We start from the raw sequence: 15745 nt of genomic DNA, 5'->3' as shown, positions 1-15745 counted from the left end.
CTCCACCTGAATGGATACTGTTCTCTTCCTTGCATTTGCATCCTGTCACATCTGACAATAATTCCCGCAGCCTAGGGACCTAGAGACATCTCTAAACACACAGTGTTCTGTAAACAAAGTAATGTGTGTAATTGGGATCTGCATCTACTTAAGCACACACACACACACACACACACACACACACACACATATGCATGTGTTCACACACACAAATTCACACACATGCATACATACATGCATATCATTGACTCAGTGCAAACTTTATGAAGGACCACAAGGACTCGGGTCATTTCTTCAAAGAGGAATCTGCCTTTGGGGTTTTTAATCAGAAAAATATATCAAGTCTTAAGCTCTTCAGGATTGGCTTTCCAGTGCTCTTGATCAGCTTTAAATTTTACCACCAGACACTTGACTCCTCTCTTGATAGTCTGTATGTTGCTAAACATTGTACACCCCCTGACTGTTGCCTGAGGAAAGTGGGGATCAGAAGACACACCTGTGGGGTATGGACAAGTGAATGCTGGGTATTGATGCAGGTGGTGCTGGGGTCTGTGCAGGTAGGTGGGGACCCAGCTTGTGCAGGGTCTAATTCATGCAGATCAAATGATACTTAGGATCCTGTGGAATGGCAGAGGTTCCCATTCAGTGACCACTCCACCTACAGAAGGGACATGGCCTGAAATAAGGATTTCTTCAGGAAAGAGGCAATATGACCTTACATGAGTTTTATAAGTTTATTAGTGGAACATGAGAACAGAGAGCTGGGGCCTAAATGAGACCCAGGCTGGATGGGGACTCCCAGTCCTAAAACTGACAGAGACCATGCCAGATGCAACTGTGGCCAGGTGTTTGCTCCAGGGTGGGCTGGTTCTTGTAGGACTGTCCAGCAATACGCTTCAAGTCTCATGTGCCCAGATTGTACTGGACATCCGGGGAATCAGGGTCATACTACAGGGAAACTTCATCTGCAAGGGGGCATGCAGGCAGAGGGATCGGGTCCTCACGAAGGTATGGAAGGCTAAGAGAAGCAGTTCCTTTGCAGTGGGGAAAAAGAATGTGTGAGTAACTCCCTAGAATCCTGGTGTTGGCTAATGAAGACAAAGAAGAGGAGTTGGAGAGAAGAAGGTAACATTGTAACAAAGAAAAGTAAGAATCGAGTGATGGTAAATAGAACAGAAGGATTTCCCGTAAGAGAATCCAGAGAAAACCGGACTGGGCAGATGTGGGGAATCAGCTGTTGGTTTATCTCATGGTTTTCTTTGTGGGTGAGCCCAAAGCCGAGGTCTTCCCCGAAACATCCTTAAACTCACTTGCACTACCCAGCCTGGCCTTGGTCTCCCCACGGGGGCTGCAGTTCCCACTCCCAGTGACACAGCCTCCAGACAGAATGTTGTAGCCCCCACCCACAGAGCTGGGCCGGTAGCCATAGGTGCCAGTGCTGCCGAATCCAAAGCTGGCCCCAGCACCGACGGCCCCGGGTGTGGAACTGCTGATGACCGCTGTGGAGGAATGAGAGAAGAGGGCTCAGTGGGCATTTCAAGATTGAGTGGCCCTCAGTCCCTTCCAACTTCCAGCCCCCCAACTCAAACATCTCTCTCCTAACTAAACCCCTCACGTGGACCCCAAAATTGCTCAATCCTGAGCAAATCAAGCCTTGAGAAAAACAGCCCAGGTGTCACAGAATCCCCAGTCAGGCACCTGCTCTTCCTTGGATGAACAAGAAACAGCAAGACTCCCCCAAAGGACAGGTGATGCCAAAATGTAAGCCAAACCCTTGCATTTAAGATGAGAAGGCACCCGTATATCATTTCTACTGTACTTCTGGCAGCTTGAATTGGGGTGCCTGTGCTGCCCACCACCCTTTAGGAAGAAAGTGGCTGAGCCTTGTGGGGCCAGTGATAACACTGGTCTGTCCGCATAACTAGATGGGTCTCTCCACCCCCAGCGGGGACGGGTGGCTCTGCACTCAGTTTCCCATTATGCAGGACAGTGTGACTGTGGGTTGCAGGAGAGGGTGACTGTGGGTAGCGGGAGAGGGTGACTATGGGTAGCAGGAGAGGGTGACTGTGGGTAGCAGGACAGTGTGACTGTGGGTGGAGGGAGAGGGTGACTGTGGGTAGCGGGAGAGGGTGACTGTGGGTAGCGGGACAGTGTGATTGTGTTTATCAGGACAGTGTGACTGTGGGTAGCAGGACAGTGTGACTGTGGGTAGCAGGACAGTGTGACTGTGGGTAGCAGGACAGTGTGACTGTGGGTAGCGGGAGAGGGTGACTGTGGGTAGCGGGACAGTGTGACTGTGGGTAGCAGGACAGTGTGACTGTGGGTAGCAGGACAGTGTGACTGTGGATAGCGGGACAGTGTGACTGTGGGTAGCAGGACAGTGTGACTGTGGGTAGCGGGACAGTGTGACTGTGGGTAGCGGGACAGTGTGACTGTGGGTAGCAGGAGAGGGTATGCAGCTATAGAGCTTCATCCCCACACAGGCAGAGTTTCTGGGGTAAGTGTTGAGTGTGCAAACTCGGAGTTGGGGGAAGCTAACTCTACTGGTGAAGAAGTAGCTCAGAATGGTGGAGGCAGGAGGATGAGCACAGGATGCTCCACGGGGGCCCTGATGGCAGGCACCCACTCATTCACTTTGTGCTTGTTGGCTGCCTGAAACTATGCCCTCAGAGACATGAAATACTCACAGATGCTCACAGCACTGGTGTGTTCCCCAGACATCCTGCACAGAAAAAACACAGGGAGCCTCCATCACACTTAGGGTCCTGAGCTGGGCTTCCCACTCACTGGGCATGCTCCCCATTCACTGGACACGGGCCAGGATCACCAGCCACTCTAGTTCCACCTCCACCAACCCCACTAGCCACCAACCCCACCAGCCACCAGCCAGTCAGAGAGTGTTAACAACCTCTGTCTCAAGGCTTGAGCCTTTGAGTTGCTCCAGCCCTCCTCAGTCTACCTCCCCCATTTCAGAGATAGGAGGCCTGTAGTCTTGGGGCTCCCACACTAACACGGCCAGGGCCCCCCTCCACCTGTGGAGTTTCTCTTGAGCACATTGCTTGACTACTTGGCAGCTGAGGCCTGAGTAAGTAGAGGCATGGAATATAGACCAACTAAAATAGCAATGTACGAAGCTCCTGCATGACTTTAGACCAGTCCTGGGATTTCCAAATGCCAATGTCCTGTGTCTTTCCAACTGTACTGGACTTTGTGCGGCCCACATTATTATCAATTGAGTATTTTTAGCTGACTGCCTTTTATAGGAAAAAATGCATTTCTCTTTTAAAAAAAAAGTCATTATGTCACAATGAACAAAATCAGAATTACATAACCAAATAAGAAAAGAAGAAAAGACATGTCCACTATGAAAATAAAGCAAGTTAACTGGAGGAGGGGCGCGAGATGGTGCTATCTGCTGGGAGACTGAACTTAGCACCCACTGGCCCTCCATAAACACAAACTATTTATAAGGGCCACCAAGGCCTTGAAGCTGGCAACACTAAGCTGAAACTCTCTGAAGAGCTGGAAGGAAAATGGAAAGGACATGACTGTCATACTGTGTGGCTGGAAATCGCTCTGAGGCTTGTTTGTGGTTAAACTGCAAAGCATCTATAGGCCCTCCAGTGTCCACATCCCACAGTCTAGGGAACTGGACCAGGGGAGGACTGCCAAGTTTCTCACGGCATCCCGGCTGTCACCTGCACTCCTCGCCCTCCAGCAGCTTGCGGTAGGTGGCGATCTCAATGTCCAGTGACAGCTTCATACTCATCAGCTCCTGGTACTCCCTCATCATCCTGGCCAGCTCCTCCTTGGCCTGCTGCAGGGCGCCCTCCAGCTCATCCAGTTTGGCCCGGGCGTCCTTGAGGGCACAGTCACCTCGCTGCTCGGCATCAGCGATGGCCGTCTCCAGGTTGGAGCACTGAGGGGCAGGAGGTAGCATCCCCCCTGAGTTCTGAGGTACCTGGGTCCTACTTTACTCCTGTGAGCATGTGCTAACGGAGGAGGTGGGGGCTACTCTGTCCCACTACACTTCCCGGAATGTATCTGGCAGTGAGGACCTTCACTTGGCCCCAGGGGAGTGTGTTAAGTCTCAGTCTTGTAGCCTTGGGGGAAACCCTGTTATGGTTCTAGACTTCAGACGGGGAACACAGTAGTTGAGGAGATGAGGCTTCTCTAGGGAAGGGGTTTCTAGGCCAGAGTACAAAGAAAAGGAGACAGGCAGGGAGCCACCAGCCCCCCAGCCTTCCCATGGGGGTATGCAGGAGGCCCAGTCAGGAGTCCCTGTCACTCACTTGCTTCTTCACACTCTCAATTTCTGATCGCAATCTCTGGATGAGCCTCGTCAACTCAGAGATCTCGTTCCTGGTGTGTTTGAGGTCATCCCCATGTCGGCCAGCTGCCAGCTGCAGCTCTTGGAACTGGTAGGTGGGAGGTAACCAAGCATATGTGTGACTTAAGGGTTATCAACGCTTAAGCTAGCACAGAAAAGGTGCCTTTGCTCGGGGCCATGCGGCAGAAGAGAGAAGGAACCCCCAATCCCCAGCTTCAGAGCCTTCATCTCTATAACCGTCTGTCCCCGGTTTTATTCATTCGCCTTAAGCCTGGCTGATCTTCCTGAGGGTTAGAGCTGGCATGGGACTGTTGGCAGTCCCAACTCTCCACACTGCATCTTTGCAAGATTCATCCCCAACCATGGTCCTCCCTCCCTTCAAAGTCAAGATGAAATTCAAACTCCTAGCATGGAGTCAAAGTGCTCACTTCTCATTGCCCTGCCTTCATTGATCTGGTGCCACAGCTTTGCCGAACAGTCCTTTAATATCCCTCTTTAAATGACTCTCACATGCTCCCATGCCTCTGAGGGAGTATGAGCTTCTCCCTCTCCCAGAACCCTTCCCCCACCCATTCCCTCTTCCTTAAGTAGCTGTAGCGAGGCCAGATCAGGAGACCTTCCCTAATCCTCTGACTAGGTGCAGTTAGCCCGTGATCCTGGGCTCCAGAAGTCAAACATATCAGACCTCACTGACATGTCTGTGCCTTCCTCGGTGGACGGATTTTTTTTTCCCCTGAATTCTCAGTACATAGTATAATACCTCTCTGGTGCTCAAGAAAAAGATCTGATGAGTGAACAGATGACTGACAGAATGAGGAGCCAATTGGCTGCTGTATTTTCTCACTCCCCTTCTCCCTGTTAGCTTATCTGAGCACAAGCTATACGAACTGTCTTGTTGGGCGTGGAAGGAGGGCGGGCTCACCATTGAATGCCAGCCATGAAATCATTAGGGTTGTCCATTGAACGGACAACATAGTATCCCAGCTCAAGCTCAGAATTCAACTTAAAGGAAAAGAGCAAGTGTGGTCTTTGGCACTTCGGGGTGATGTGTTGCTTTGCCCCCTTCCCAGAATGCTCATCCCTGACCTGGTTCAGCACCCCAGAAGTGGCAGCACCATCACCCCTTATTGACTGAGTGCTCTCGCTGAGTTTCCTGCACCTGTGGGGTTCACTTACTCATCTTGAAATGGTGACCATGAAAACCGGCCTCACAGCCCTGTGGTCAGCACCCAGCCGCTGTGGTCAGCACCCAGCCATGGCATCCCTCTCGCTAAGCCCATGGTGAAGTGGAGGTACCAATAACCCACTTAGCAAATCGTGTATAATCACATCTGTGAGACTCGTCTGATTCTTCTGGAAAGGACTGTGGAGGTGGCAGCCTGTGTTTGAGTGCTGGATCCTGACAACCCATGGCGGGGGGGACGCTAAATGACATGGTCATTCTCAACTCTGGCTTGTGAGAGTAAATAGGGAAGGAACTGGTGGGACCAGGTCACAAGTCTGAGCCTTCATCAAAAAGTCGAGGCTTATGTTGTCCCTTAGGCCCTGAAGGCTAACCCTTCCCCAACAGGCTAAACCTCTCCATCCAAGGCTGGGAAGGAGATGGGGAAGAAGAGATAAGGTCTCCCACGGGTGATTTATCGAGAGAAAGAGTCCGATGAACAGCGGGGAACAATTAGAAAGTTACCATCATGATCAGAGAAACCAGATTATCTAAGAGTCACCTCCCACCCACGCCCATCAGGGGAGCTAAGATGTGAAGGATAGCAACACCCTCTTCATCCTTGTAGGTGGACTTGAGTGAAAAAGTGGGGGTTGCCTGATCCCAGATCACACTGAAGAGACCTATGATTCACCGTAATGGTAGAGCTGAGGTGCCGACTACTCACGTTTCCCCTCCCCCGGGTGCACTTCAGAGCTCTCTGCCTCCGGAAAGTGGGTCCTGCCCAATCCCACCCAGTCCTGGCTAGGACGCATCCTTTACATCTTGAGTTTGCATCCTGGAGTGGCTGCCATCAGCCTAAAGGGAGCCAGCCCAAGGGCAGAGCTGTGTCTTCTCCCTTCTTGCTTCCCACAGTGCCAAGGTCAGTGTCGTGTTCCCAGCTAGCTAGAGGCTGTAGTGAGTCACGGAACAGAAAAAAACATGAGGCCAAGCCAGATCCCCCTACACACACATCACTGGAGAGGTGTGCAGTCAACCGCACCTTGGTCTGGTACAGCATCTCAGCCTCGGCTTTGCTCTTCAGGGCGATGTCCTCATACTGAGCACGGACTTCGGCAATGATGCTGTCCAGGTCCAGGTTGCGGTTGTTGTCCATGGACAAGATGACAGATGTGTCACTTATGTGGGACTGCATCTGAGCAATCTCCTACAGGAAAAAGAATGCATGAAATGCCTATTGTAACCAGGGAAAGGTGACAAAATGCTGGATAACCCCAGAACATCCAAACAGGCACCTGCCACATTCCCTAAAGCTGTAGAAGAACAGAGCCCAAGGCTTTGAAAAACTATCCAGTAGATGGGAAGCCAACTGAGAAGAAAATCGCACATCTATCCCAAGAGGGAGCAAGATAAGGAAAGTGAAGGAAAGTAGCCTGCTCAGCGATCATCCAGCCTTTGAACTACAAAGCCCTCAGCACCCAAATGCTGGAGGGCCCTGGGCTCTTAAACTGACTGATAAATAGCTATCTTATCATCCTAAGTCTTCCCCCAGTCCAAAGCTAGAGGCGAGGACAAGCCTTACCCCCTCATACAGACACTTGAGGAACTTGATCTCTCCATCCAGGGCGTCCACCTTGGCCTGCAACTCCACCTTGCTCATGTATGCTGCGTCCACATCCTAAAGGGAATCCAGACACCTCCTACTGACCAATCTCTCTTATGAACCCCACCCTGCGGCTGACTGTCCCAGGAAGAGACTCGAGACCCCAGGGGCAGGAACTTGACTTCAGCCCCCATTCTCCACAGGAGAGCACAGACCCTGTTCCTCCCCACAGTCACTGAGGCAGCCGAAGTGACCTGCTGAGATAAGTTAGAAAGGGGACTTGGCATTTCTCAGAGTCCTGTGCACTATGGACCATGAGCTGGGACAGACTATCCACAGCTGGACTCTTGTCCATTTACACAGCTGTGAAGATGGCAAAGTGATCTGTGCTAGATGATCACCAGTGTCCACAATGGACACAGCCAGCCTTGTCTCCGGGTTTTCAGCCCCAGGCCCTCTGGGGAATGCAGGCCTCATTCCCTCCTCTGCTCTTACCCCTGCACCCACCACGGGGGACTGAGGCCAGGTGCCCTTCTTACTTTCTTAAGCACCACAAATTCATTCTCAGCAGTTGTACGCTTGTTTATTTCTTCTTCATACCTGCAGGAAAAGCATCAGTGAACCAGGCTGGGGGTGCCAGGGTTTGTGCATCTATATCTGTGCATTCTCACTGAGAAATACAACAAGACGTCTGAATTGTGGATCCTTAAACAGGTGTTTTCAGCTGTCCAAACTTGGTAGGGGTGCTTGGCTGAGTTGCCAGTAGGGACCTGGGCTTGGTGACTGCAGAGTTTGGGTCTAGGTCTCTTCGGATGCCTGGGGAGTGAGTCCATTTCCCTCCTCCCTTTTCAGCATCCAAACCACAGGAGCAGGACAGTGCCACTCCAACCTGAGGTGGGAGTCCAGGAAACTAGAACTACCCGCACCCAGGTCAAGAAAGAATATGGCTCAGATGTGCAGGACTCAATGAGAGAAGTTCAACAGGAACTCCACTCCTGCTCCGCTTGGGTTTCCCTGGAACTTGGGGCACCCTGGGTGAGCTTGGGAACTGGAGTCCTGTGTTGAACACACACAAGGGCTCTCTAGAAGGGTTAGGAAGCAACACACGAAAGAGGAGACTGGCTCCAGGGGAATCCCTGGCACCGCCCAGCAGGTTGAGTATCCACCGTCCAGCCTGCTTGGTTATGCCCATGGAGACTCTCACCTTTCTGGGTGAGCTCAGATGGCTGGCTTGCTCTACCCAAGTTCAGTCCCCCTGAGGTCAAAGGACCTGCTTAGAAGGCCCCACCCCAGGGGTCAGCTAGCCCACAGTGGCCCTACTCACCTCTTCTTATAGTCCTCCACAGCATCCCTCATGCCCCTCAGCTCCGAGTCCAGCCTCACTCTGTCCCCAGACAGCGCATCCAGCTGCTTTTGCAGGCTGCTGATGTGGGCCTCGTAAACAGGCTCCAGATTCTTCTTGCAGTTGTTCAGGTCCAGCTGCTGCAGCAGCTCCCACTTGGTCTGCAGCACCTGGTTCTGCTGCTCCAGGAAACGCACCTGGAATGCAAACCCACAGCCACCTGAACCCACTCCACAGTCAGCAGGGAGGAGGGGATGGCAGACTTCCTTTCCCGAGGAAAAGGATGAGTTTTGATCTGCTGTGTGACCTTCAAAGGTGAGCTCTGAAAGAAGAAAATGACGACCAGGTACCTCCCTCTGGTAATCCTTAGTCTAGCAGCCAGAAGGCAGCTCTGGAGGTCATGAGAATCCCAATACACATTAATCTCCAACCTGTCACAACGTTGGCTGTTTGTCTCCTGGCACAGTCTAAACCTGCTAGGTCAATATTGATGAGCTGTGGGAATGCCTCTCTGTGGCAAGTTCTTAGATGTGAATTTGCTTCCCACCCTTCGGGGCCTGGTGACCTAGTCTGTTAGGCCTGCTCTCTCCCTCCACATCCAGGGCTTCTCCCAGCCTATCGGGAAGCCAGGTATTCAACCGAACTGGGACCTTGAGCTCTCCTCTGTGGTTTGCCAGGAAGTTTCCATTGTTCAAGACTCGCCTACCACTTACTCCTTGGTGCTCAAACTTCGGTCAGCATCAATATTCCCAGAGGGCTCGTCAAAATGCAGACTGCATAAGGCCCTGGCATTCCGCCCTTTCCAAGGCCACCGCTGGTGTCTCCTCTGCCTTCCAACTCCCACTGGCTCTGCCCCCAACCCACTCACTTCTCTACCAAGAGTTCACTTGCTCTGCCTCCTAGAGACCTTCCAAATGAAGCTTCTCGAGCTCCTTACATGCCTTTGGTCCTATCCCTCGGCTCTCGTGTCTAGGCTATTGTCTGCTTCCTCTCTGCTCTGTCCTGGGCTGTGTCTGTATCCTGGGAGAGGAGTCCCATCATCCTCTCTCCAGACAGGGGACCCCCCAAGGGCAGTGAAAGTGGAGGAAGAAAGGGGGTACTTAGCTATCAGCTGTCCCACCTTGTCGATGAAGGAGGCGAACTTGTTATTCAGAGCCTTGATCTGCTCCCGCTCCTGCGCGCGCACCTTCTGGATCTCCGGGTCCAGCTCCACATTGAGTGGGGCCAGGAGGCTCTTGTTGACTGTGACCTGGTGGATGCCCCCAGGCAGACACAGGGATGGGTTTGAAGGCCCCAGAGCCCCACTGCCGAACATGCTGCCAGCAAAGCCGCTCGCCCTAGTCCGGCCAAATCCGTATCCCGCTGTGCGCCCGCTGCCACCAGCCACATTGAAGGAGATGCTCCTGGCGCCCCTCAGGCTGTAGAGGCTCCGACTGCTGAAGCCCCCACTGAGCCCTTTGCCCCCTGCCCGGTAAGAGGATGAGCTGCCCCCGGACAGCACAGCAGAGCAGCCGCTGAAGCCCCTGTTGGCAGCTCCGGGCTTGCAGGTGAATTGGCGGTTCATCATAAAGAAGCCACGGAGTAGGAATGAGATACAGAAGCTTCCCTGAGAGACTGTGAGACTGTGATCACCAGCTTGTGATCTCGGCCTTCCCTTTTATAGAGCTCAAGAGAACAATTGCCCTAATTGGTGGGTTTAGTTTGCCTGGAAGGAAAAAAATCATTTTCTCCTATCAAAATCAGAGATGTGGGGTAACTTGAAAACTCCCAAAGTGCTGGGCTTGCAAGTCCTCTGCATGCAATTGAGTCTTATCTTATTAGCATGGGGTAATTAGCTGGGCCATATTATCCCCCAGAAAGATCTTGGCTAGGAAGCTTGTCATGATCCCAACTGTACTTCTTCAGAGGGTTGGGATAGTAGGAGTGCTGAAGGAGACTTCTAATTGACAATGTCGTCTATGAGAAATCCTCCACCTGTGCCGGCATCAGATCACCTGCTTCAGGGACCCTGACTGGCTGCTTTCATGTGGTTAGGAAGTCCCAAGTCCTAGCTCCCCAAGGCTGCCGGAGATGGTTCTCATGCCTGACTTGCCAGGGATGCAGAATGAGAAACCATCCAAATCCAGGCTCCACCCTCTGACGGTGAATCTTCTGCTGTGCCCTCAGGTAGATCCATTGCTCCCCTGTGCCAGCCAGCCAGGTGCCCACCTACGTTCACCTGTCTGCGTAGACTTCTACCTCAGTCTTGCAACCTCAGAGTGGTGGTCATCACCACCATTTATAATGGTTGGCCCTGGTGCAACACTTGGCAGTGTAGAGAGAGCTTCCTGCACAGAGCTTGTTCCATCCACTTTGTCTGCAGAGGGATAGTGACAATCTACATTTCACCAATGGGAAGGCAGAGGCTTGGAAAGTTGAGGGCTTCATTCCTTTAGCAAACATTTAATAAACCCTCTCTCTGTAAGAATCTCAGAGGATGAAGAGCCCCTAGAAAAACACAGGCCTCTGCAGCAAGGACTCCCTGTTTGGTCTTCGGACTCCACATTCCGAGCCACACAGGCCTTTTCACTTGCCCACCCTAACGGCCAGCCAGCTTTCTTCCTTCAAGCTCGCGTGCATCTACTATCAGTTGGCAAACATCTGAGGCTGACTGTCCCAGGTGCTGTGCTAGGTTCTGGAATTCTGAACCAAGAAGACCAAATGTAGCGCGGAATTCTAGTCAGGCAATCCAATTATCATTTCACACTTGCCACTGCCAACATATGTGACCCAAGAATTTCACAATCCCCAAATCTCACAATCGGTAATTTCTTCGTTAAACACTAGCATCCCACTAGTTGATTACCTGACTAAATAGTTTCTACACAGTGGTTATGAAGTGCCACTAACATTGTTGCACCAAGCAAATTCAGCCATCTTTATGTAAAATAACTTTTTTCTAATAAGAAAAACCATTTCCTCAGATGTCCCCAATTTTACCACATGCAGTGGCCACTGACAATCTTTTTTTTTCTCTCCTGATCATAAAGGTTCCCAATTTTCCCAAGCTCCCTCACAAGAGAGGCAGAATACATGAGGATGAAGCCAATAGTGTCCTGATGCAGATGCTGAGCACTGCAGCCAAGCCCACCTTGATTGACTCCTGGCGAGCTCTGAAAACCCTCCCCGGCTAACTGATCCTATTCAACCACTCGTCTTTGGCCAGGGCTGGGAAACAATACTCAGATCCAACTAGTGTTAGTGTTTAAAAATTGCCATAAATAATGAATTCCTCATGAAGTTTGTTAGACCAATGTGGTGGAGTGGAGAAAAAGCAGATGGACAACTAAGGAGTCCAGGACTAAGACCTATCCACAGACAGCTGAGGCCCAAGCCTCTGCTTAGGGATTTGTAAACAGTGGGTCGTGCTGGACCCTACCTCAAACTAGACTCTGCCAACTGTGTGGCCACTGGACATGTTTGCTTCCATTAAGTCCTTCATCCCTAGAGAGGGGACACATGTGAGCTGGGCTGAAGCCACCAGGAGTGAGGAGACACATGACAGCCCTGCAGAAGCAACAACACCTGAAGGTGAGTTTGGATGGCTCATAGAATAATTGGTTGTTGCTGTAGCATAATGACCCAGTAATCATCCATAGTGGGAAGAAAATAACCAAGCATCTACATCACCCTCTCCAAAGCTCAGAGAACATTGTGGAAGAGGAGGATGAAGAGAAAAAGAAGTGGAGTTTTGTGTACCTATCTCCTCATTAAAATTCAGGAAGCAACCAAGCATGGAATCTCAGCACTTGGGAGACAGAAGCAAATGGATCTCTGTGAGTTCCAGGTCAGCTAGGCTACATTGTGAGACTTTGTCTCAAAAATAAAGAAATAAAGAAAAGAAAAGAAAGGATTCAGTAAGTAAATGAAACTTAGAAAGCCCAAGAAATAAGTGAAACTCACAGGTCTTAGGAAGATCCTGAAGCTTACAGGATTCAAAGAGTCCCATCTCAAGGTTATATAAGCAATAACAATTGATGGAGAGAAGAGACTGAGCAGCCAAGCTACCTACATGTTGTGCCAAGAGCATTAGAAAAATAGATTTCACAAATCATCACTCATGTGGGGGTGGGCTTTTCTGCAACACAGCTACCTTTGAGTCACCTGTGGGTCTGTAAGTGAACCATATAAGTTCACTGGTTCACTAAGCTAGGCTTGAATAGGATAGGGATTTACTTGTTGTTTGTTTGTTTTAACTGGGTGCCCTGCCTAGGATGGATATGTGTTTGCATTTTCCCAGGAAAAGCCACATAACACATTTATGTCTAATGGTTCCCCTCTTGAGATCCTGAATGCACAAGCAGAGGAAACTAATTAATAAGAAGAAAATCAAAGAGGGTGATGCCCAGGATTCATAGCAAGAGGTGGATTCTAGGCCATGGCTCTTCTTTCACATTCAGACTGGCACTCCTTCTCCATCATCTACTGCCTCAGGGACCCCAGCCACTCAGTCCTTCCAAGGTATTTCTGCCGCCTGCTACCTGCTCTGCTCTGCCACTCCCCATGCTCCCTGCGGCTGGGGAAACCAGCTCCAGGCTGCTGTGTCAGCACTGGCGTTGGTTTGCTGCACGGTTCCTACTTGGTCACCAGCACCTCGTTCTGTTGTTCTGGGAACAACACTTAGAAACCGGAAGTTGAAGCTGGGGACATTGTGTGAGTAACACACTTGCTTCACACACAGGAGAACCTGGGTTTGACTCCCCAGAACGTCAAAAGCCAAGTATGTTGATGTGTGCTTGTAATTTTAGTGTCAAGGAGGCAGACAGGTAGATCCTTGAGGTCTCTGGTCCAGCAGCCTAATCTAATTGGTGAGCCACTGATCCCAGGGAGAGACCTTGTCTCAAAAAAGAAGGCAGAAGAACACCCAAGGTATATCTCTGATCTACATGCATGTGTACACATACACACATACAAACATACATACATACAGAGAGAGAGAGAGAGAGAGAGAGAGAGAGAGAGAGAGAGAGAGAGAGAAAGAGAGAGAGAGAGAGAGAGAAGGGGGAGAGAGAAACAAGAAGTGAAAAGCTCAGTCACAGTAGACTTGAGAATCCTGCTGGCCTGGCAAGAGTGTCAGTGATCCCCTTTGGCATGGACCCCCAGCGTACGTGACAGAAGTCATTACCTCTGCTACATCAAGTGCCACAGCCAGCACAGCCAGGAGCATCACAGGGACTTGGACACAGGGTAATGGTAGACAGACACACAGGACTCGAGTTCACTTCCAGAGTGAGCAATTTTTATTTTTCCCACTGTTGTTTAGCTAAATACTAGGGATAGCATTGTTGGCAAACCTTGACCAAATAGCCTATTTGACTGCATTGGGTTCTTCCTGCCATACTTCCCAGCCCTTGTGGCCCTGTTTTGCCCTAGAGGACATCCCTCCTAGGCTTTATCTCATGCCCCCAGTTTTCTGCAGTCCAGAGCCACATCTGAGTCAGGGTTCGTGCTGAGAAAGGATCTGCAGATCATCTACAGCATTACACTTTGTTCAAGTTTGTTCTCCTGACCTGCGGCATTTAAAATAGCAAACAGCAAGGATGGTAACGAGGATGCTGGGGCGGGGAGTCATTGGCATTCTTACCCAGTGGTGGACTCTGCATGCCAGGCAAAATGTGCTCAACAGTGCAAGAGTGATGTAACCGTTATGAAGGTGACCGACTGCCTTCTGATCAGATTTGAGGCCCACTTCACCAGAAAGAATTCATTAGAACCGTAAACCTGGTTAAAAGGCCATAGATGGGGAGGTCATAGGCCCTAAGTGGGGAAAACCTACTGCTGTTGCTTTGGTAAGGAGACATGGTGTCAAACTCTCTCCAAGGTTGATTTTAATAGCCATAGGTTAGTGCTGCTTTCAGCCTCGATACAGAAACTCATAACTTGTCAAAGTACTGAGAAAAATTGACTGTTGAATGTTCAGCCCTAAATGGGATCTGGCTCTCTCTATCTCCCTCCCTTCCATGAAAGTGGAAAGAGTCTAAGAAATGACGCTTGAGGCCATGACCTTCATGTATTCAGAAGCAGATGCACACACATACATACATACATACATACATACATACATACATACATACATACATACATACATACAGGAGGGGGCGGGTATAACAAGGCAGGTCTAGAACATTGACTCTTTTGCTCACTCAGGGCCAGCTGACTGAGTGAGTATTCTGGGCCTGGGCTTTTCTTGTTCACTGGTTACATAGGCCAGGAAAGTAAGGCTATCTCACTGATCAATGGCTTCATCTCTAGCCCTAATTCTTCCAGGGTCTTATTTAAAACTCTCAGGGCATGGAAATAGTGTTCACTTTTAATCATTTTTAACTTATTTATTTATGTGTATGGGTATTTTGTCTGCATGTTTATCTGTGTACCACATGCATCCCTGATGCCCATGGAGTCTGCATCTGACCCCCAAACACTGGAGTTACCGATGGTTGTGAGCTGACAAATGAGTGCTGGGAATGAAACCAAAGTCCCCTGGAAGAGAAGCCGGTGCTTTTAACTGCTGAGCCATTGTTCCCGCCCTATGGTGTTAACATTTTACAAAGAGAAATATTTCAGTCTGTATCCTTTCCATCTGCAGCAATACCAGCAGCTCACAAAACACCACCACAAAACATTATATTCCAGAACTGTTAGGTTTTTAACAAAGATAATGTTTCTTAATCCTCACAACAGTACTAGGAGGTAATTACTAATGTCTTTGTGTTTCAGAAGTAGACAGTAAGGTTCAAAAGATTAAGAGCTTTTCCAAAACAATGCAACCAACTAAATGGTAGATAGACGTAGGATTTGAACCATGGCCAACTGGTTCCACGCTCCATGCACACGTGTAGACTTGAATCAAGTACTGGATCCATAAGTGCCCAAGGGCACACAGTGAGTGCCCTGTGTGGAGCTGGTGAGCTCCTAGACTTTCAGGCAGTACCTCCTACTATTTCTTCCAATGGGAAGTTATAAATATTGTTACAAATATTGCCAACGTTTGTGTGAGTCACCATAACACAGAAATGCTAGTCAATACTAGTCAAATGTATAAATAAAAGCCTCTTTTCCTCCTTCCAACTTGTATGTTTTATGATTTCTTCTACTGTTTAGCAACCCCAATATAATACTAAATAAGATTAGTACCATTCCCAGTCTTATAGGAAAAGCATTAAGACCTTCAACATTTAACGTTTACTACAAGGGAACTTTCTCTGTCTCTGTCTCTCCCCCTCTCCCCCCCCCCTCTCTCTCTCTCACACACACACACACACACACACA

At 49.9% G+C, this 15745-nt stretch overlaps 1 protein-coding gene across 1 annotated transcript; it reads right to left on the bottom strand.

The window, feature by feature from the left end:
* Positions 1-1242: 1242 nt before the first annotated feature.
* LOC131896522 (keratin, type II cytoskeletal 73) lies at positions 1243-10004 on the bottom strand. The gene is made up of 9 exons (XM_059247194.1): positions 9558-10004; positions 8420-8634; positions 7635-7695; positions 7075-7170; positions 6535-6699; positions 4293-4418; positions 3699-3919; positions 2688-2722; positions 1243-1499 (listed from the first exon to the last, which is right to left on the bottom strand). The coding sequence occupies exons 1-9, from the start codon at positions 10002-10004 to the stop codon at positions 1243-1245; spliced, it is 1623 nt and encodes a 540-aa protein (XP_059103177.1).
* Positions 10005-15745: the final 5741 nt, after the last annotated feature.

This window comes from Peromyscus eremicus, chromosome 20, assembly GCF_949786415.1.
Source record: "Peromyscus eremicus chromosome 20, PerEre_H2_v1, whole genome shotgun sequence".
Taxonomy (NCBI): domain Eukaryota; kingdom Metazoa; phylum Chordata; class Mammalia; order Rodentia; family Cricetidae; genus Peromyscus; species Peromyscus eremicus.
Note: the sequence above shows the minus strand (reverse complement) of the source record. Positions and strands in the feature narration are given on the sequence as shown.